This window comes from Crotalus tigris, unplaced genomic scaffold, assembly GCF_016545835.1.
Source record: "Crotalus tigris isolate CLP2741 ecotype Arizona unplaced genomic scaffold, ASM1654583v1 scf7180000019068.10715455, whole genome shotgun sequence".
Lineage (NCBI taxonomy): Eukaryota > Metazoa > Chordata > Lepidosauria > Squamata > Viperidae > Crotalus > Crotalus tigris.
The window spans coordinates 6,829,960-6,851,188 of NW_024097358.1; the positions used below are offsets into that span (position 1 = coordinate 6,829,960).

Consider the following 21,229-nt stretch of genomic DNA (forward strand, 5'->3'; position numbering starts at 1 on the left):
TAGAATTCCCTTATACACATTTAAATCTTTACCAATAACAAATTCCATCCACAATAAACACATTCCTAATGAATTTCTCTTGTCCATAAACCATTAAAATTCCCTTATACACATTTAAATCTTTACCAATAACAAATTCCATCCACAATAAACACATTCCTTATCAGTCTCTCTTGTCCATAAACCTCAAAAGAAGTGCTTTGAAAACTGCCCTTAAAGCTAACTCCAAAAAGTTTGTAAATCTTGCTTCTCCCACAGACTCAGTACTCTTTTGAATACTTAAACTAAGTACTTAAACTTAAACTTCTTATCTAGAATTTTCATTCGATCTCCATCCTTGTCAGTCTCTCTTATCCATAAATCTCGAAAGAAGTGCTTTGAAATCTGCCCTTAAAGGTAGCTCCAAAAAGTTTATAAATCCTGCTTCTCCCACAGACTCAGGAGCCAATACTTGTGAGGCTTCCTTAAACTCCTTCTTCTGTTGCTCTTTTTCTTTACGATTATATGTTGCACGAGTTGTCCTCTGCTCCTTCATCTCGACTTGTTGAGGCCCCTCAAACTGAGATTTCCCATTTTTCATTAATATAGGCTCTTCAGACTGCAATTCTACCCTTAAAGGTTGCTCCAAAAAATTTATAAATCCTACTTCTCCCGCAGATTCAGAAACCAATAGTTGTGAGGCTTCCTTAACCTTCTTCTGTTGCTCCTTTTCTTTACAGTTATATGTTGCACAGGTTATCCTCTGCTCCTCCATTTCAACTTGTTGAGGCCCCTCAAACTGAGGTTTCCCAATTTTCATAAGTATAGGCTCTTCAGACTGCAATTCTACCTTCTTTTCTTCCAAAGCTTTAAACTTAATAGATGGCGATGAACATACCCCCAGGACCGAAGTATAAAAGTCTTTTGCTTGAGAAACAGTATTAAGTCTATAACATATCCCCAGGTAATTCACCACCATTCCAATCGGAACATCCCATCTGAACAAGATTCGTCTCTTTTTAAGTTCATCTGCTAAAAAAGCAAACTCCTTTCTTCTTCTTAAAATTTTAGATGGGATCTCCTTTAGAATTATAACATCTTGTGAAGCAATTTGAAATCTCTTCTTATAAAAAGCTTGTATAATTTCGTTGCGCAGGGATCTTTTCCCAAAGTAAATTACCACATCTCTTGGCAAATTCTTTTGCACTGCCACCACAGAGTTAACTCTAAATAATTTTTCAATTTCACTAAGTATTTCCTCTTTTTCTTTATTCAAAATCACAGCAAAGTCCTTTGCAACCATCTCTCTCAGATCTCCTTGCACAGACTCTCCCAAACCTCTGATTCTTAAGGCATATTCCATTTGTCTATATTGAAGCATAAGAATCTCATTTTCCATTTCTTTTTCCATGCTTTCAAATTTTCCCTCCATCAATTCCACTTTTTCTTACCTCTTCTACACGAGAGTTCAGCTTTTCAAGAACAGAGGCAACTCCTTTTAGAGCCAAAACTATCTCTTGCCTCAAAATCTTATTATTTTCCTCTAAAATCTCTTTCATTTCTGCCCTAATTTGAGATATAACATTTCCCATCATATCTTGCAAATCCTTCACAATTATTGGCTGTACCAAGGAAGAGGGTGAAGCTATTGATTTAGGTTGTTGCACTGATGATAACACCGAAGAAGAAACCACCTTAGGAGCTGTAGGAATTACTGGACGCTTTGGAGCCATCTTAAAAAAAATCTTTACTCCTTCTTAAAAATTACAAAAATTAAGCAAAAGAAAAAGAGAGATTAAGTCCAAAAAAATTCAAAAAATCCTTCAAAAGGAGATCATTATAACAAAAAGATACTGAACGCTTTGGAGCCATCTTAGAAAAATCTTTACTTCTTCTTAAAAATTACAAAAATTAAACAAAAGAAAAAGAGAGATTAACTCCAAAAAATCAAAAAATCCTTCAAAAGGAGATCATTATAATAAAAAGAAAGGAGTTAAAAAAAGAAAAGGGAAGAAGAAAAAAATAATTAAATAGAAAAAATCCATTCCATTTTTTTAAAAGTACAAAAAGCAAAACAAAGAAGTTAAACAAAAATAATAATGCTTCTAAAATCCAAACCCAACATCAAAATCAAATCCACATTCCGTTCCAATCATTAAAAAAAAAGGAAAAGGATAAAAAAAAAACACCAAAAAGCCTGCCGATCGCCATTCTACCTTCCCAAAGGAAAAAAAAAAAACCGAAAGGCTTGCCGATCGCCATTTTACTTTCCCTTTCAACAAAAGGAAAAAAAATAAAAAGAGGGAATATAAAAGTAAAAGTAAATCTTTAAACTTAAAATCCAAATAAAATCAAAGAAAGCAAAAGCTAAATGCTCTACTCAGCTCTGTCCGCCTCTAAAAAAGAAACTCACCAGATCACTTTAATCGCGGAGGTGGTTGCAGCGGCTTGTTTTGTCCCTAGGGACAAAAGCAGCTGGGAAGCGGAGACAGTCTGAACTCCGTGGGAGCACTCCTCTCACCCCCCCAAAAAAGCCTTGGGGGTGCATGAGAGTGGCTCTACCACTATTCAGACAACCCTCTTCCCCCCCCCTTTGCCCAGGAGGGGGATTTTGAACCGCTGAACAGCTGATGGCCGCTGTTCATAACGATTCAAACACCCAGGACGGCTACAAAGTAGCCGCCATCGCGCGTGCAGATCCACCGGAAGTCGCGTATCCAGATAACTTTTGATCAGAATATCAAAAGCAACATAAAACATAAAATGAACTAGTTCCATATGTATCCCACAGAGTATTAGATTACAGATACTCAACTTTTTAAAACTACTTTTTTTCTTGCAGTTACAATATGATAAACTTCTATTCTACTGTAATTACATTTGGAAGGTTCACTAGACTAACAGATTAATTTTAAGCATCAAATGTATATAATTTGATACCAATATGTAAGGCAAAAATGTTACATTTTATAGCTGGCTCCTAACATCGAGCAGCAGAGTTTGATTTTACCACTACATCCTCAAAAAGAAAATATTCTCTCGCTTTCCAGTTTTGCGCAGTAGCGCTGCAGCTGAGAATTGCAGGGCTCCGCACCCTATGGCTGATTTCTGTCCTAAAATCAGGGGACCCTAAATGGGCCTGAAGTTGCCTCATAGACAGAGGCAACATAGAAGGGGGAAAGTCCCGCCGATTGCAGAGAGATGGCGGTTGATCTGATCGGTTTGGGAAAAGCCCTCCAGAAACCAGCAGAAGAAGCTAGCTTAACTTCCAAATCTAGCCCAAGCTACAAACAACCAAAGTCCAAAAGTACTACTTCAAGCTAACTGTAAACAATATGTTTAAAACTGGGTGAGAACAGTGATTTTCTCTCTTCTACTTGAAAATTGATTTCCTGGAAAAAAAGAAAAGAAAAACCCCAAGAAGCAAAAAGCCTCCGAAAGTGAGAAGGGGGACCTTTGCCTCATCCTCCTGCAGATGGAAGCGGCGAATTAAACCTTCCAGGAGGAACAGAAATATATTGAAATAAAAAGAATATAAGACTTAATTTGGATAAGTTTGAAATTGGTGGAATCTGTTAAGATTTTCCTTTTATATCATGAAAATAGAAGTAAATAATTATCTATTACTGAAAAGAACTGAAAGAACTGGTGCTGACATCTAGTGGTGGATGAAAATATACAACAGCTGCTCTATTACAGGAACTGGCAGGGCTCAGAAAAAGATAAATTTGATACTGGTGACTTTCAGCGTCTTACTAACAGAGAACAGCTGTGACAAAGAAAAAAAGAAAACATCTTAGGCTTTCTACAAAGTGAGAATTATAAACTCTAAACTTCTTGGGGTTTTTTTCCTCTTATTTTTCTTTAAGACATGGGAAATGTAAAAATGTGATGGCCAACACTGGAAGTTTTAAAGAAGAGACTGGACAGCCATTTGTCCGAAATGGTGTAAGTTTCCTGCCTGAGCAGGAGGTTGGACTCAATGACCTCCAAGGTCCCTTCCAACTTTATTATTATTATTATTATTAAAATAATAAAAAAGACTTAAATACTTAAGTGTAACTAATTTTAAGAAAATCTTAACCAGTAAGAATGTTTTGAATATTGTGGGGAAAACAAATTTAAATAAGAATGTAAACAGGCAATTAAAATGATTAATAAAAAATGATTTATATTGATGTGGTTATTATTTGCAGAAACATGAGAAAAATGTTTCTATTTAATTGTCATTTATTTAAATAAGAGCTGTATTAAATTAAGGCTAGCAAAAGAGAATATTACTGGAAGAAGAGGAAATCTAGTAAAGCTATTATATGGACTATAGAATTATAGAAATTGTTATTATTTTTAAACATTAACCCAGACATGATATTTACCAAATATTAAGGTGTATGTTAAAAATTAATAAAACATATTTCAATAAAAAAGAAAAATAAAAAATTATCCTGGCTAATCTAAATATTTTTATAATCTTCAGAATTAAACAAAGAAGATTAGTAACAGCCATTCCTTTCTGGGTAGTCTAGAATCTTGAATATTTCCCTATTAAACTTGAATGTCAAAGAAATCTATCAGAACAACAGGCTCTTTTTACTCACCCAAGTAAGACCTAACTGTAGAGATAGAGTCCCGATGTCCATTTCTCATTGGTGGGGGAGGAGGAGGTGGTCCAACTGGTGTTCTGGTAGGAGGAGGGGGTGGTTTCCCACGATTCATGGGATCTGAAGACCCATGTATTCTGTAGGGTGGAGGCGGTGGAGGTGCATCTCTTCCACCATTTCGTATCATAGGTGGAGGTGGTGGTGGAGCTAAACAGAAATTCTCTACGTCAGCAAAGACATGGACTCCATTGCAAAGTCATAGCTATTTTAGCTATATTTATTGATTAAGCTACAAAGGTCAGGTACATGTTAAGATATTCTCCATGGTTCATAAACGCTAAAGTTTACAACTGAAATTAAACAAGCCACATCATGACTTAATGTGATACACAAACTATTATGCCTAAATTTAGCAGATGCAGCCCAATTCTGAAAATACATCTTTGATAGCCAAAAATATATGATGTGCATAACTGGCAATTCATTTCCATTCATATTTTTCATCATTCACACTGTATGTATGCAAAGCTCTGCCTTGCTCTGTATGTGCTATAGAAGTTTGTATCCACAATACTGGGGCAAGTCATACATTTGATTTTAATCCCAAGAGAGTAAGCTAACAGAAGATTTGGTGAGTGCTGTGAAGAGGAAGTACAGCATTTTAGAAATAAATAAGAGAAATGCAGAGCATGAATATATCACCACTCTAACATCCTTCATGGCCCCATTCGCACACACGTGCATGCAGCCACATTTGGGTGTATGCGCACGTGCACATAAAGGTGTCTGCCCATCTCTTTCCCACCGGGCCGCCAACCCAAAAAAGTTGGGGACCACTGCACTAAGAGTTTATGAAATCCTATCAAGCATTCAACATTATCACTAAAATTCTTAATGTCTCAAATTTAGATCAATACTGAAGAGCCTGACAGGGAGAGATCTGTGGCTTGTTTACGTATTCATAATGGTTGGACGAAGAATTTCCTAACTCATGGCCCATACTGATGTCATCAAATTTTAGCACTGTAAATAGGTTTTTTTCAAAACACCTTTTCTCAGCACGGAGATGGAGAATCCATCAATGGGTTTGCTCCGTCTTCTTCCTCTTGAGACCAAGTCAGCCAAACTTGCCACGCCCCTGCTGGGCTAGGAGACACCCAGTCTTGACGAGAGCGAAAGCAGCTGACGACAGTCCGGAGATGTTGGCTCTCAGAACCCTAACCCTGGCCTTACAGACCCTAAGGGGTGGGAATGGATTCTCCATCTCTGTGCTGAGAAAAGGCGTTCAGGTAAGACAATGCCCCTTCTCCAGCACAGGAAATGGAGAATCCACCAATGGGACATACCAAAGCCTCACTGTCCCAATGGGAGGGAAAAAGACAAGGCCGGGTCCACATCCCCAGACACCACCTGCTGGAGGACCCTCCGACCAAAGGAGGCGTCCGCGGAAGCAAAGCGATCTATTTCATAATGTCTAACAAATGGGGAAGGCGAAGACCATGTCTCAGCCCTACAAATCTCTTTGATGGATGACTGAGTGGCCCATGCCGCAGAGGTCGCAGCGCTGCGCGTGGAATGAGCCATTACACGACCTGGAGCTGACAGGGAAAATGACCGGTACGCCTGCTTATAGTGGAGGCAGACACCTTCTGTCCCAGAGAGGCAGGGTGAAAAGAAACGAAGAGGGCCTCGGACCTGTGAAAGGGTGCCGTTCACTTGATGTATCGACGCAGTGCCCTGCGGACGTCCAGCATATGCCACTGTCGCTCCAAGTCATGGGAAGGATTAGGACAAAAATCCGGCAAAACAATCTCCTGGGCCCTATGAAAAAGAGAGTTGATCTTGGGCACAAATGTGGGATCCAATCGAAGGACCATCCGGTCCCGGTGGAAGATACAGAGGCTGATGTGATAGCGACCAAGAAGGCAATCTTGTGGGATAAGGACCGTAGAGCACTAGTTGTGAGAGGCTCAAACGGCAGTTTGGTGAGAGCCCGTAGGACCCGAGGTAATTCCCAAGAGAGATACCTGTGTACCACGGGTGGCTTAGTGTTGGTGGCACCCTTCAGAAAGGCACGTATCCTGGGATGCTGGTCCAAAGGGACCGAATTGGCACAGGTAAGTAATGTTGATAGGGCCGCAACTGCCTACAGATGGTATTAGGGGCTAAGCCCTTATCAAGGCCGTCTAGGAGGTATTCTAAAATCTGTGGAATTGTCAAGTCCGAGATATTCAGTTGCCGCCTTTCGCACCAATGGCAAAAATTCCTCCATGTGGAGTCATAGATGCGATTGGTCACCAGCCGGCAAGATGCCTGAATAATGGAAATCGCTCTAGCCAAGAACGATTCTTGGGTCATGATCCGACATTCAAGTGCCAGGCGGCTAACTGTAGCCATTGGGGTTCCAGGTGTCGTAGAACCCTCTGGTGGAGAGATACACGATCCGATGGGATTCTTCATGAGGGAGAGCAGGAGAGGTTCACAAGGTCGGCAAACCAGGATCTCCGAGGCCAATACGGAGCCACGAAGATTACCTCTGCCCATTCCAGTAGTAGTTTGCGAATGACTTGCCGGGATCAGGGGGAGAGGGGGAAATGCATAGAGCAGACCCCCCCAGCTTTGGGGCTGGAAGGGCATCTGCTCCCTCCGCCCCTGGGGATGGGAACTGGGAAAAGAGTCTCAGGAGCTGGTAGTTCGCTGGAGAAGCGAACAAACTGAGGACCAGTTGTCCGAACCATCGCATCATCTCTGCGAAGAGATCTGGATGCAGGTGCCATTCGGAGTGATCCACGGTCGACCTGCTTAGAAAGCCCGCTTGCCGGTTTGCCTCCCCCAAGATGTGCTCAGCCTTGAGGAAGGAAAGGTTGGTCTCTGCCCAGGAGCCCAGGAGCTGGGCCTCAGCCATGAGGGACCTGGACCGGGTACCCCCTTGCCGGTTCACATAGGCCTTTGCCCCCACATTGTCCGTAAGGACTAGCACGTGCTGCCTTGCAACCTTGTTGTGGAAGTGGCAGAGAGCCAGGTGTATGGCTCTGAGCTCCAACCAGTTGATGTTGTGTCTCAGATCTGCACGGGATCAATGGCCCTGCGCGAACTGAGACCAGAGGTGCGCTCCCCAGCCAAACATACTGGCATCCGTTGTAAGTGTAAGATGGACAGGTTACTTGAATAGTGACCCTCTGGCTACCTCTGGTGAGAATCACCAACGGAGGGATCTCAGGGTTTGAGCAGGAACCCTTACCTGTTGGTTGGATGAACTGGTGCCCAACCTCTGGAAGGGTAGCAGAAACCATTGGAAACTCGTGGAATGGAGTTTGGCCCAAGGGACTATGGCGATACGAGAAACCATCTTTCCCAAGAGTTGGGAAAGTAGGGCCAGCGACACTACGCGTTCCCTGCATACCTTGAGTGTTAGATCCCGGATACTGTCCCGACGCTCCTGTGATAGATAGACCAGGCAACCAACTGTGTCTATGACGGCGCCCAGGTGTGGGAGTCGGGTCGAGGGAACTGTCTGACTCTTTTGGAAATTCACCAAGATCCGTGCTGTTGGAGGACCTGGATTGACAAACCGGGTCCGACTGGGCTGCCAGAAGGGGGGGTGACTGGATGAGAATGTCGTCCAGGTAGCATTGAATGCGTACCGGTACCAGTCTTAGGTGTGCTGCAAGCAACGCCAGGATCTTGGTGAACACTCTGGGAGCCAAGGAGAGTCCGAACGGCAGGGCCCTGTACTGGTAGTAGTGGCCCATATAACAGAACCTGAGGAACTGCCGGTGGTAGGAAAGGATAGGGATGTGGAGATACGCTTCCGTGAGTCTATGGACGTCAGGAAGTCTCCCTTTCTGATGCTGCCTAGGGTGGACTGGAGCATTTGCATTTTGAGTTTCTGGTATGCAATGTGGGAATTCAGACCCTTGAGGTCTAGAATCGCCCTCCATCCTCCCAAGGTCTTGGGAACCACAAAGAGGATGGAATAGAATTCCTCTCCCTTCTGACTAGCTGGTACCGGTTCTATGGCTCTTATGTTTAGAAGATGACGAATGGCCTCTTGCATGAGGCCCCGTTTGATTGAATTCCGTGACTGGGGGCAAGAGATGAAGCGCCCCGGTGGGCTGGACATGAATTCCAGGGACAGGCCGAATTGGACAGTTTCGAGGACCCAGGAGTCCGTGGTGGTGAGCTCCCACTGGTGGAAAAAGAGGGATAGCCTGCCACCTATGGGAGGGGCAGCCCGGGAGTCACTTGCACCTCCTGAAGGGGTGACCTCCCACACGAAAGGGGCACTTGCCCTGGTACTGTTGCCTGGGTCTGAAACCAGGTCTGTTGGATGGACGATCCTATCTAGCCGTGAAAGGGCGGGGAGGCTGTGAGGCTTGCGAGCCTGTTCCTGACCGAAAGGACTGCTTACAAGGGTACGGGTTAGCACGCCTGTCAGTCCGCCTGTTGAGATGTGTCATGACCTTACACTTATCCTTATTCTCGGTCAAATAAGGATTTTGGACCTCTCCAAACAAATGCCCTCCTTGATAAGGGGCCGCAGCCAGATGCCACTTGCCAATGTTTAAGCCATCGCATCCGACGTGCTGTGACATTGGATGCGATGAACTTGGAGGAGAATCTGGCCGCCTGCAAGGTTGCATCATAGGCATACTCTGTCGCTGCAACCAGCTTACTCAAATCCTGGTGAGTGCGTATCTCCTCTGGAGGGATTCTGGCTTGAGGTTGACGAAGCCAGAGGAGAGAGGTTCTGGTAAAGAAGGAAGCGCAAGTGGCCGCTCTCACCGCCCATGCCGCCGCCTGGTGGGTCCTGCGGAAAGCCAAGGTGGAAGAGGGTCTGGAGGGGAGTTCTCCTCTTTCAACCATGGGATATCTGACTGGTTGTACTCTGCTGGAGAAGAGGCCCCATTATATGAAGAGCAGGAAGTTGAGGGGGGGACCATGGTACCTGGGAGACCCTGACTGGGGAAAATAAGATGAAGATGCGGCTGCCATTGATTCTGTCCCGGGTATGCAGTAGGACCTTGCGGCAAGTGCCCGGTCAACCGCCCGAGAGATCAGAGCTTTAATGATCATCAGAGGGGTGCCTACGTGTTCAACTCCCCTGAGCTCGGCAGCTGTAGGGGTAAAGGTGGCCCAGATGTGAATGAAGTTGGGTGGGTGGTACTATTGTGACCCGCCCCGGAGGGAGGGGGTTGTAAAATGGTATTATCCTGCAGGGACCACACCCCCTGGGTAGAGGTCGAAGGCCCCAGTGGAAGGTCAAAGTCCGGAGCCCTGGCCTGCTCTGCCTCTGTCCTGGCCTGCCTCTGCGCTCTGGAGAACTCCTTCTCCAGGGCCTGGTGCCTCCTGCTAGCCTGTTTCTCTGCCAATTTGGAAGGCTTCCTGGAAATGGCCTTTGCCTTGGCCTTGATCCTGCCTGCCGCCTCCTGTTTGGAGGATTTGTGTTTTTCTTGGCCAGTGGATGGGGAGACGGTGGCCGTGAGCTGGGGCACTGTGGAGTCCTCCATCCCGAAGGGAGCTATCTCACGAAGTACTGAGAGGGAGCTCTGGCAGGGGATCAATTGGCGGGTTAGCTAAAGCAGCTGGAGCAGAGAAATGTGCACTGCTCCCCTGGCCACCTGACCGGCAACTCAGTGCCCCCTTGAGGTCTTGGAGGCAACGAGGAAGAGGTCAGCATGCTCCCCGGGCGGGTCAATCTGTGGCAGAGGCCGTGACAGGCAACTGGTGCGCAGCCCCTGAAATCCTTTGGTGGCCAGGTCAAAAATAGTTGCACCAGAGTGGCCCGAGCTGTTTGAGCGCAGAGTGGCCTTGCTGCCGGCCTGGATGTCAAATTTACCACAGCCTAGGGCACCTTCGTGCAAGCGGCCCGCCACGTGTCTAAAATGGTGGCCACATGGGGAGTTCACACGGGGATGCAGGCCGGACCTGGCAGACAGCAGCTAAAATGGCGGCCGTGAAGGTTAATAATGCCTATATGGAATACCGAGCGTGGAAATGGTCAGGGAGGAAGGGGCCGGCCAGACCAGGCTAGCGGCGATCGAATTGCGACCGCGACAGAGGCGTGGGCTTTCATTGCAACGAAAAGCTGAAAGGACCGACATTCCCCTCAGGCAAGGAGAACAGGGCGTGGCCAAGATGGTGGCCGCTCAGATCGGAACGCGATCTTCAGCAATTGGGCCGATCACAATTGGCCGATCACAATTGCCAGTAAGGAGACTAAAATCGGCTTCGCACTGATGTGAGAACTCTTTCCTCGCTCGTAACGGTAAGGAACGGCCTTACAAGGAGCCTCCCCCCCTCCTCCAGAGTTGCAAACAACTGTTGCTGCCCGTTTGTGGTAGCCAAAATGGAGAGAAGAAATGTGCTGGAGGCCAAGGGGCCTCGTGTATCTTTCCTGGGAAGCTGGGTAAAGATTCAGGCCGTAGTGCTGAGCCCAGCACTGAAGCCACTGGAAGAAGAGGTGGAAAAAATGAAAGGCTGAAGCCTCAGCAATCCGAGCTGCTGCGCTGAGCCCAGCGCTGAAGCACCTAAACGACAAGGGGTGGAGAGGACGAAGGGTTGAAGCCTCAGCAATGAGCACTGGGGCAAGGAGAAGGGGAAAGGAAACCACCACCACCCCTCAGCCTTCCAATAGACAATCTGGAGCAGTGCGGTTCCCAGCGCTGCTGAGATAGTTGTGGAGGTGAGGAAATGAAGAATCTACTAATGGGAGAACTCATTACCTGCAAGACTTTTGAGAGCCAAACCTGTCACGTCTCTTAGAACTGGAGACCAAGTCAAGTCTGGGTGTCTCCTAGCCCAGCAGGGGCGTGGCAAGTTTGGCTGACTTGGTCGCAAGAGCAGGAAGACGGAGCAAACCCATTGGTGGATTCTCCATCTCCTGTGCTGGAGAAACACCAAATCAAAAATTTTGAGATCAGCTACAAACCCAAGTTCCCAAACTTTCCGTTAAACATTGTTATATACATTTAAATGTCATCTGCAGATATTTTCTAATTATAATCCTTATTCCATAACATAAACATTATTTTTCTGCTACGGGGAACTTCTTTGTCAGTGGCCTTGTCTGTGAAACCAGGGCAATTAGCATCTTCTGTAAATCTATCTCTATACATCCAGATTAGAAGATATACAATAGCTCTGAAGCATTTTCTGTTTTCAGACATTAAATGTTGAATGTTATCAATTCCACAACCTATTTTTAAGCTGAAGGGGGCTGTAAAAATCTCTTACCTGCACCTTGGCTTGGAGGATCACGGGCAGGAGGTGGGGGCCGACTATTCTGTAAGGAAGGAGATGCTGAAGGAGGAGGGGGAGGTGCCATACCCCTCCCTGGTCCAGGTGTCTTTCTATGTAAGGAATTGTGTCTCTGGGGAAGTTCAGGAGCAGATTCATTAATAGGGCTGGCAGGGCCATTAGGGACACCAGGAGGCTGCCGGTAAGGTGGGGGAGGGGGTACCAAGGATTGGCTCTGATTGCTTGATCCTGACCGGATATTTATTGGGGAAGGGGGTGGCTTGATGGGAGGAGGAGCTGGTGGTCCATCACGATTTCCTGGAAGCCTTTGTCCTGGAGTTGGTGGCAATGGCTTCTCACGGTTGTAAGAAGGTGCTTTGCTATTATGCATAGAATGTGGAGCAAGAGGAGCATTGGCTCGCCGTCCAGGAGGTGGCGGTGGTGGGGCTGAAGAGCTATGCTTCATACCAGTGCCACTGGCACTGTTTGGCCGTGAAAGATCTGGCAATGAAGGTCTTTGCATGCGTGGAAGCTCTGGGGGAGAAGCTCGGCTATTTTCAGTGTCATCTTGGGGTCGTGTGCTAGTAGCACACACAGGAGGCCGGGGTGCAGCTGATCGAACCCCAGAACCCTGATGTAGTGCCTTCCCAGAGGAGTTGTCTGGAAAAATTAAAAAATGGTATGTAAAATCAGCTAAATGGATCAAAGCCTATACAGATAGCTCTGCTGTGAAAAAGTTACCTTATTTCTTAAAGGTGTAAAGCTCACTGGTAAAAATGACCATCCAATTTAATAAAACTTACAGACCTGCTTGAACAGAAATTATACCCAATGCTATATATAATATGTATTCCTAATTGCAGATGATTGGATTGTAAATACCTAAACTTTACTATTTCCAATAGAAAGTAAAAGGAATACAGATTCAAATATGGACATAGGTATGGCACAGCAAGAGAAATCAAATCATGTTTCAATATCTTTAAAAAAGGTATTTTTTAAAACATCACCTGAACTTTCTTTTACTCCCATGTGTCGTAGTTTGGGGATACCACCCTGGAAAAGGCCCACTTTTGTTGGAAGAGGAGATGCAGCAGAATTATAGCTGCTGCCACTTTTGGATTCTGAAATAAGTTAAATAATATTATTTAATTTGTCAGACTATGTAACACAAAAAGTTTATTAATTACAGCTATTGCAAGCAAACTCATAATTGCTAGGCCTACCTGCAACTAATGGTATTTGAGACTGCTATTCAAATGTCCAAAGTTTAATATATTTTCCCCTAGAATGCTTTAAAAATATGTTCTTTTTCTTTAATTTAAAATTCAAAATTCAGAAACGTTTGTTTCTAAAGTTTACTATTAATGTGTAAATGCTTGAACTTTATATATATATTAATATTAATCTAAAGATTTCAGGCAATTTACATTCTTTTCTATTGAGCAGGACTGTACCCAATATCAAAAGCTCCCTTTGGAAATAACTTTTAGCACACAATAGGTATAGGAAAAACAATGGTACTGAGTAGAAATTCCAATGGTTAAACTATAATAGTTCAAACTCCACAAATTCTTTCCCTCCTGCCTTCCTAAACTAGAAGAATTAAATTCAAAACAATCAATAACCAAACAATAACAGCAGAATAAATTTGGGCACTATGTAATAAGAACCAATCAGAAAAAAACAAAGTCATTCATGGTCAGAAGTAAAGTGAAAGGGCAACAGATTGTATCTAAATTGCTTAAATAATTATTTACTGGACTAAAAACAATCCATCTCACCTAACAAGCCCTCACCTAATTACTTTTATTTAATTTCTGGATAATTCTCTCACATGCCTGGAATTCAATTATTTTAAACATTAATTCCCAAATTCTGTTTGCACTGCTGACCTAATTCACACATTATGGGAAATGATGCTCTGTCTAATCATAATTTGTTGAATAAATTCCAATCTCTGGTTTCATGGTACAAGCAAAGCAGTAATAGAAATATATGAACCCATTTTATATGTCTAAAGAGCTATAGGTTATTCCCAAAAGAAAGGAACAACTGTGGGAATGTAACACATTTCCTTTAATTTGACAACAACAAAAAAATCTTCTGACGGTTACTTCATTCACCTACTTACTTTCAAGGATAGGTGCACTGCGATCATTAACTTGAACCACTTTTTTCAGTTGGGTCCCTTTACAAATGTCTTGTAGGAGAGCATTTCTCCCTCGCTGCTCATCTCTGTTCAGTTTTGGTGCTTCTGTATTTGCCTGAAAGGAAATGTTGCACAAAAAAATGAAAAGGGAATTCTTATCCCTTGGCAGCCTAAAGATCACACAAATCCTTCATTCACACTACCAAAAAAAGCTACTTGTAATAAACTGCACAATTCTATAGCTTCTACAGCTAAAAATTTCTTACTTATGGCTTAGAAAAGGCTTTCAAGGAACTATTTTCACCTCATTTGCAATTCCTACTCTTTCCATTATTTTTATCTATCAACCTAAAATAAATATTTCATTTTTGGTCCAATTATGTATTATATCTGTAATACTGCAATCAAATCACTCTTGGTGGTTAATCTATGAACAGCCAATATATTTAATGTCATCTCTCAGGATCCGTCCAGCCCTACTTCTTTATAACATATGAACTAGAGTAATAATGGTTAAATCCTGAAGGACCAATATAAAAGGTACATAATCTATGATCTTCATACATACGCTGTATATGAAACTGCCTTATGCTTTTATGTAACTTGGTATTATCTACTGAACATATATAAATTTTAGGAACAGGTTGTTCCTAGTTATGATACCTGGGCATAGTGATGTGTGACAGCAACTGGACCTGACTTTCTTATATCACCTTAGCAACAACCGAAGCACTCTCTATATGAATTTCCATTTTCAAAATTCTAAGCCAAAGCCATACTAATTAGGACTAGAGCCACAGGTCTACATATATGGAAGATGCACAAGCTGACATAATCAGTAGAAATATCTTGTGATTAATCCATACTAGAGATAAAGCAATACACAGAAGCAGAAGGATTACCTGACTGAAAGTTGGAGGTGGAGGAGGTCCAGGTGGAGGGGGGGGTGGTATCGGCATCTTCGCCCCACTCCCTCCTGGCTTAGTGTAAAAAGAATGTTTGATCACTCATAAACCTGCAATGTTGGAAGGAAAAAGAAAATGATTAGAGGACAGATGCAGCAAAAGAGGACAGAAATCTATAGGTAATCCTCAACTTATAACCACAATGAAGCCCAAAATTTCTATTGCTAAGCGAGACATTTGTTGAGTTTGTCCCATTTTACAATTTTTCTAGCCACACTAATTATATGAATCTGGCTTTCCCATTGACTTTGCTTGTCAAAAGGTCGCAAAAGGTGATCACATGAGGCAGAACATTGCAACTGTCATAAATATGAGCCAGTTGCCAAGCAGCTGAATTTTGATCACGTAATCATGATGCTGTTGCAAGTAGTTAAGTGTGAAAATGGTTATAAGTCATCTTTTTTAGTGTGGTTGTAACTTTGAATGGTCACTAAATGAACTGTTATAAGTCAAAGACTACTTGTATTGTGCACTGCTTCCATTGGAGCATCCGATGGGCACTATTGACTGGAAGTCCTGGGAGTTATATTGCTTTCATTTTGAGAGCTGGAAATTAATTTACATATTAACTCATTTTATATTGTTTTTATATTAACTCATTTATATATTTAACATATATAAACATAATAATGCTATTCAAAATAATTAAAATAACAAAATAAAAGTTGGAAGTAACAAAAAGAAATAGGAAAATTGAAATTATTGCAAACACTTGCTGAACTAATAGAATTACTTTCAACATGTTAATTAAAAGTCATGACAACTGAAAATTCTTGGAGTTATAATTTTAATACATTGGGAGAAGTGTTTAATAAAGAATACAATAGCACAAATAAATAATTTTCAACTGACAAATCCAAAGCCCCAGAGAAAATATTTTAGGGAAGTTTAGCTCCACAATAATTGACTGAATAAGATGAAACTTAATGAAAAGTAAAACTTAAATGGGTTTACACTGTACAGTATATTTCTTAATTATACTATCATTCACAACAATTATTTTAGACTGCCCACCTCTACTCCTCCTTTGTTTTTATACAAAGCTCATAGAACCAGAAGTCTAATGGAAGAAGCTTGTAATACCACCAGATGACAACAGAACTACGCTTATAGTTCTCAATGATACAAGCTATTATAAAAATGAGGCAGTTACTCAAATTATCTGTTTTAATATATGATAAGATAACCTTTATTGTCATTTTTTTTTTACTGTGGGCACAATGGCACACATCAAAAATGAAATTTAGTTGCCCGCTCTCAAATATAAATAAAACTATAAAATATATAAAAATATAAAACTCTCTCATATAGTTAAAGAAAGGCTTTCTCACAAATATCAATTTCCTTACATTTTTGCTATACATTTAAGATACTTGAAATTTTTCAATAGCCATGGCTTCCAATACTATAAGGCATTCTCACAACCATACATTTCTGAAGGGGCAACAACTTTTTTCACACTTTTATAACACTCACGCTTTTATAACATTACAATTTCCAATACTCTTTGAAATAAATTTTGATAATCAAAATTATATAGGAGTAGAATATCACTTCAGATCTGAAATCTTATGTGTTACAAAGAGGAGGGTTTTTTTTCCCCTCTTGCACCCTCTTCCACCAATTGTATTTTGCATCTTCATCTGCTTAAAGGTCCAATACTGTTGGAGCAACATTCTGGGGTTGTTAAGAATATGCTATGTGCCCTACTTTGATGGGGCTGAAGTTGTGAAGAAGAGGTGTGTCCTTCCTTCTCAGAACTAAAACTGAGCAACATGTCCAGATGTTATCCCAAATACCTCTCAAACCTTATCCATCATTTATATAGACTTTAGCTATTCAGATGCTCTTTTACACACACACAAAAACAGAGAGAGAGGGAAGGAGGGAGGGAGGGAGAGGGAGAGAATGAATATATATGCCATCCATTTTGCCAGTTTTGTTACAGTATTCTAGATATTAGAAATCTTGTCTTTGCCTACTACTACTTTTCAACCTGATGGAAGTTCCAATGCTATTTGCTGTTACAGACCACTGACAGATCCTCCTTTTGGAATTTCTATACTAATTCCTTATCTGTTTTCTCTTATTGATATTGTTTATTTGTGGACCAAATATACAGAAGTGTACCCCCGATCTTAAAAATAAAAGTAAATGGCATATCTACAGTCCAGAAGGGTTGACGACCAAGATGATTTTAGTTTTGTGCAATTCTGACTATCACATTCTGCACATTCTCTATAGAATTTGTGAAACTGTATGACTCCAGATAGCTGCAGAAACCCAGGAACCAAGCTACCCAAGCACTGAAATGATTGTAGTGTTGAAAAGAAGAGAACAGTGAATCCAAAGTTCTGCCATCTTGTAATTGGTAACAAGAATTTTCAAGATCCTGTCTTACATTTCTAGTACAGGAAGTAATTGTGTGCCTATAATTATAAATAACTCGAAAAATTTAGTTTAATACAGCAGTATATTAATTGCCATCCAAACTTGTGCAGAGTTTACATAACCAGAGACAAACAGGCATGATTCTTTATCAGATACCACATCACAGCAGAAATGAAGCAAGAATAGGTGTGTAATGGAGGAAGTGTGACTCATCCATGACACTACAGATACCTGTCAAATCCACAAGTCCAATGAAACTATTTCAAGCAAGTCAATGAAGATTCTCGGTCTTCCAAGGAAGTCTAATAGTATAGGAATGTGTTACGTTTCAACACGTGCCCATTAAAACAAAGAAAAAAGGTGGCACTTAGGAAACTGTATCAATCTACCTAGAAATTTAAGATTTTAAGGCAAACTCCTGCTTTATAGAGTCTAAAATAAATTGTTATGTAGATGAAAGAATTGTACACCTTTGATATTAAAGAATGGGTTAAAAAATAAGTGTACTTATCAGTTTTTGAAATGTTTTTATATTCTAAAGATGAGAAGATAGAGGAATATGTTTCTCTATGGTCTAGATTTAGTAATATTTTAAAGGATTGAACTAGTTGTACATGAATAAGAATTACTCTTTCCCTCCTTTTTTCTTTCCCTCTTTTTATTTTATCATATTATTTTTATATTTTTGTAGTAACACTGCTATAAAGAGATTCAGTGTCCACAAAACTCTTAAAATTCCGTCTTCCTTCAAATATGTTTTGCAACAGCTTTGTCAGAACTCCTTGTGATATCTGCTAAACATCAAGAGGAACACCAAATCCCTCTAAAAGCTTCAACAGTGGTGGACATTTCCTCACAAGAAATAATTGTGTTGTTCTTTCCATGAACAAAGACCAAAAGAGGACTTTAGAGGACAAAAATGATCTGTAAAGAAAAGAAACTCTATACAACATTCTTGCCCAATTAAATATCCTCGAGACATACTGAAATTATAACTTCCAACCTTCATAGTCATTATATATGAGAATTACAAGAATTATAATCCCAAAATATGTTGAAGACTATAACTCAACATACTACCTTTTCTCAAATGCCCAAGTTTTAATTCTTCCTTAAAGAGAACCTACAAATAAATTCTTAAAAATTACTAGAGAAATCTGCTTACACATATATATATTTAGTTATTTATGGTTTAAAGCAGAGGTCCCCAAACCTTTGGGCACCAGGGACAAGTGCCACGGAGAAAGATTTTTCCGTGTACCAGAGAAGGTGCAGTTTTGAATACTGCCTGCATCCCAAGGATAGAGCTTTGCTTGTTTGTGCAGCCTGCTTGCTGGCATGCTGCGGACTGTTGCTGGTCCACGGATCAGGGGTTGGGGACCGCTGGTTTAAAGGATATAAAAGCTTCTTAAAAATAGGCAGTCAATCAATTTGCTCTAAAAGACTGGTGTACTATCATTTATAGGTGGAAAGTTGCACCTGACCCTTGACTGGGTTCAGATGATCACTTTCCCAAAAGCAAATTGAGCCCAAACAAACATTTAACAAATCTACTTGTATTTACTGTCTCCTTCTGTTAAATCTGAGGTGCTTAATCTTTTAGTGGCATGGGTCCCTTCCAGAGTTTGATGAAACTTAGGGGCCTCTTTCCAGAAATTAGTGAAGACAGTTTTTTCCCCATCCAAATTTATGGACCCTCTGAAATGTATCTGTGGATCCAAGGTTAAGAATCCCTGAGTTATATTAAAGTTATAATTCAGTGATTTGAACCCCATGCAACCCTCAAACCACAGGCTGAGTAGCTTTACACTCAGAATTAAAGTCACTGATCAAAGTTACAATTTTTCTGGAGTCCAGAATAATAAGGCATAAGAAAACGTAACCGATCACTGACCAAAGAAGCTTTAAGAGATGCATTAGCTATGAGTTCCAAGAAATATTCATGCTATTTAGAAGACAGAGAAACCGTCTTAATATCAGTGAAATACTTTGCCAGGAAAATGTTATTTCTGAATCCTTCTACCAAGCTAAATTAGGCTGGTGGACTTGGCCTCCCTTTCCAATTATTATTAAACTTTTGGCCCAAATTTTTTGTGTGTGTCCCTCACAGATGTTGAAGCAGGGTGATGTAATTTCCTGACATTCTGAAATAGGAAAGAATATTTAAATTTAACAAAGCCAAGATATAATTCATTAAAAAAAGTTAAATAACTCCTGAAAAATCCTAGCATGAGAACTTTAGTATTTTTAATATTAAATTTTAATATTGCTCCCTCAACTGTTAAGTGCAAGATCAACAAAAATCTGTCTATCTGATTCATGAGAACACATACCCTTCTATCCCGTTCTGTTTATTTTACCCCCCCCCCACTTAAGAACTAAGTAGATATTTGGGTTGCGATTGAATTAAGAGAATACTGATAATTCGATTTTTCAAAAATTAATCATCTATATGCCTGCTAGAAGGTTCTTTGATTCCATTTACCATGAAATAATTAAATATTACCAATGAATCAATAGTTCCTTTCCATGTCACGTGGTGAACATCACATATTTTCAGTCAATGGCGAAATGGACTGTTCCCATCAGCTCCCAAACTATTAAAAAAGTTCCTTTCTCTCCCTGGAATATCTCTCTTTATTCTAATGCTCAATATAGAAATAAAACTTATTGTATATTCAAAGTAAAATCAGTAGAAACAGTAGGACTATTTCCACATATAGCTAGATTTTTTTTTTAGCATTCAGGCAAAATAAACTTTTTTGTTGTCTCAGACAGCATATAATTCTAAATGGGATTCCAACTTTATCAAGATATCTTGCTAATATCTCATGTACGTAGTACTACACAACAGCAACATGATCCTCACAATAGCTTAAAAGAGAAATAAATTTAAGAAGTACAAACATACCTTACCTAGTTGGGAGTTTCTAAGTCAGAAGCAATAGAACAAGCTTCGTAAGTTTCATTTACAAGAGCCCGAAATTAAGCACTACCTCCTTCTCCCGTTTCCTTTCCTGTTCCTCCTTTCATTACAAAGTCACACCCTTGATTTATGAGCACAAAAGAACATGTAGCCTTGCAGTAACTCAAGTTATGAAGGAAGCATCATAGTATGATCACCTGAGGATGGCCGGAAATGGCTAGTGATAAGCAAACAGTCAATCAAACAGCCTCAGGTAAAGTACTTCTGTAAGATGCAAACTTTTCAAGTAGTAAGAATCTCTCAATTAATTGGAGATATCCCTATTTAGAATATAGCCACACTGGCTATTAGCTCACTTGCTCCAGTATACACAACCAACTTTTCTCTTAAGCACTAATTAAATCAAGTAAACATAGGTTACTTACCCATTTCTTCTCTTCCATTTTAACATCTCAGGATTGAAACATAAAATTTGTTTAATTGAGAACGAGTGGTATTAAGAAATAGATAGGAACTTGTCCTGTAGGACAGGGGTCCCTAATCCCCAGTCCGTGAACTGGTACCGGGCCATGGCATGCCAGCAACCAGTCCGCACAAACAAGCAAAGCTCCATCCATGGGATGCAGGCAGCACACAAAACCACACATTCACCAGCACGTGGAAAAACCTTTCTCCACGGAACCAGTCCCTGGTGCCCAAAAGGTTGGGAACCTCTGCTATAGGACATACATCTTCTGGTAGTATCATACCACAACAAAGTAGACTAGAAGAATAAAAACTAACTGCATATTTATTCCAGTGCTTCTGGATTTTAGGTGTATTCTTTGCAGTGCACTTCTTGCATTTCATTTCTTCCATTTACTAAGAATCTAGTTCCCTTTTGCGGCTTTAACCATGGAGAATGTAGAATTAATATATGTCATCAATTAACAGTAATCACAGAACTCTCTAAAGTAAATTACAATTTTAGAAAGCA

The 21,229-nt window shown here is 41.1% G+C and overlaps 1 protein-coding gene across 7 annotated transcripts in view; it reads right to left on the reverse strand.

Moving 5' to 3' along the window:
• The window catches only part of WIPF2 (WAS/WASL interacting protein family member 2), a 40,793-nt gene that overhangs the window by 7,100 nt on the left and 12,464 nt on the right, over positions 1-21,229 (reverse strand). For all 7 annotated transcript variants that reach the window (XM_039359316.1, XM_039359312.1, XM_039359317.1 and 4 more), the window contains 5 exons: positions 14,874-14,986; positions 13,954-14,086; positions 12,830-12,943; positions 11,817-12,479; positions 4,578-4,787 (listed from right to left, as the gene is read on the reverse strand). In XM_039359316.1, coding sequence (XP_039215250.1) covers positions 4,578-4,787; positions 11,817-12,479; positions 12,830-12,943; positions 13,954-14,086; positions 14,874-14,930 — 1,177 coding nt within the window. In that variant the 5' untranslated portion in view covers positions 14,931-14,986. The remainder of the gene's footprint in view (positions 1-4,577; positions 4,788-11,816; positions 12,480-12,829; positions 12,944-13,953; positions 14,087-14,873; positions 14,987-21,229) is intronic.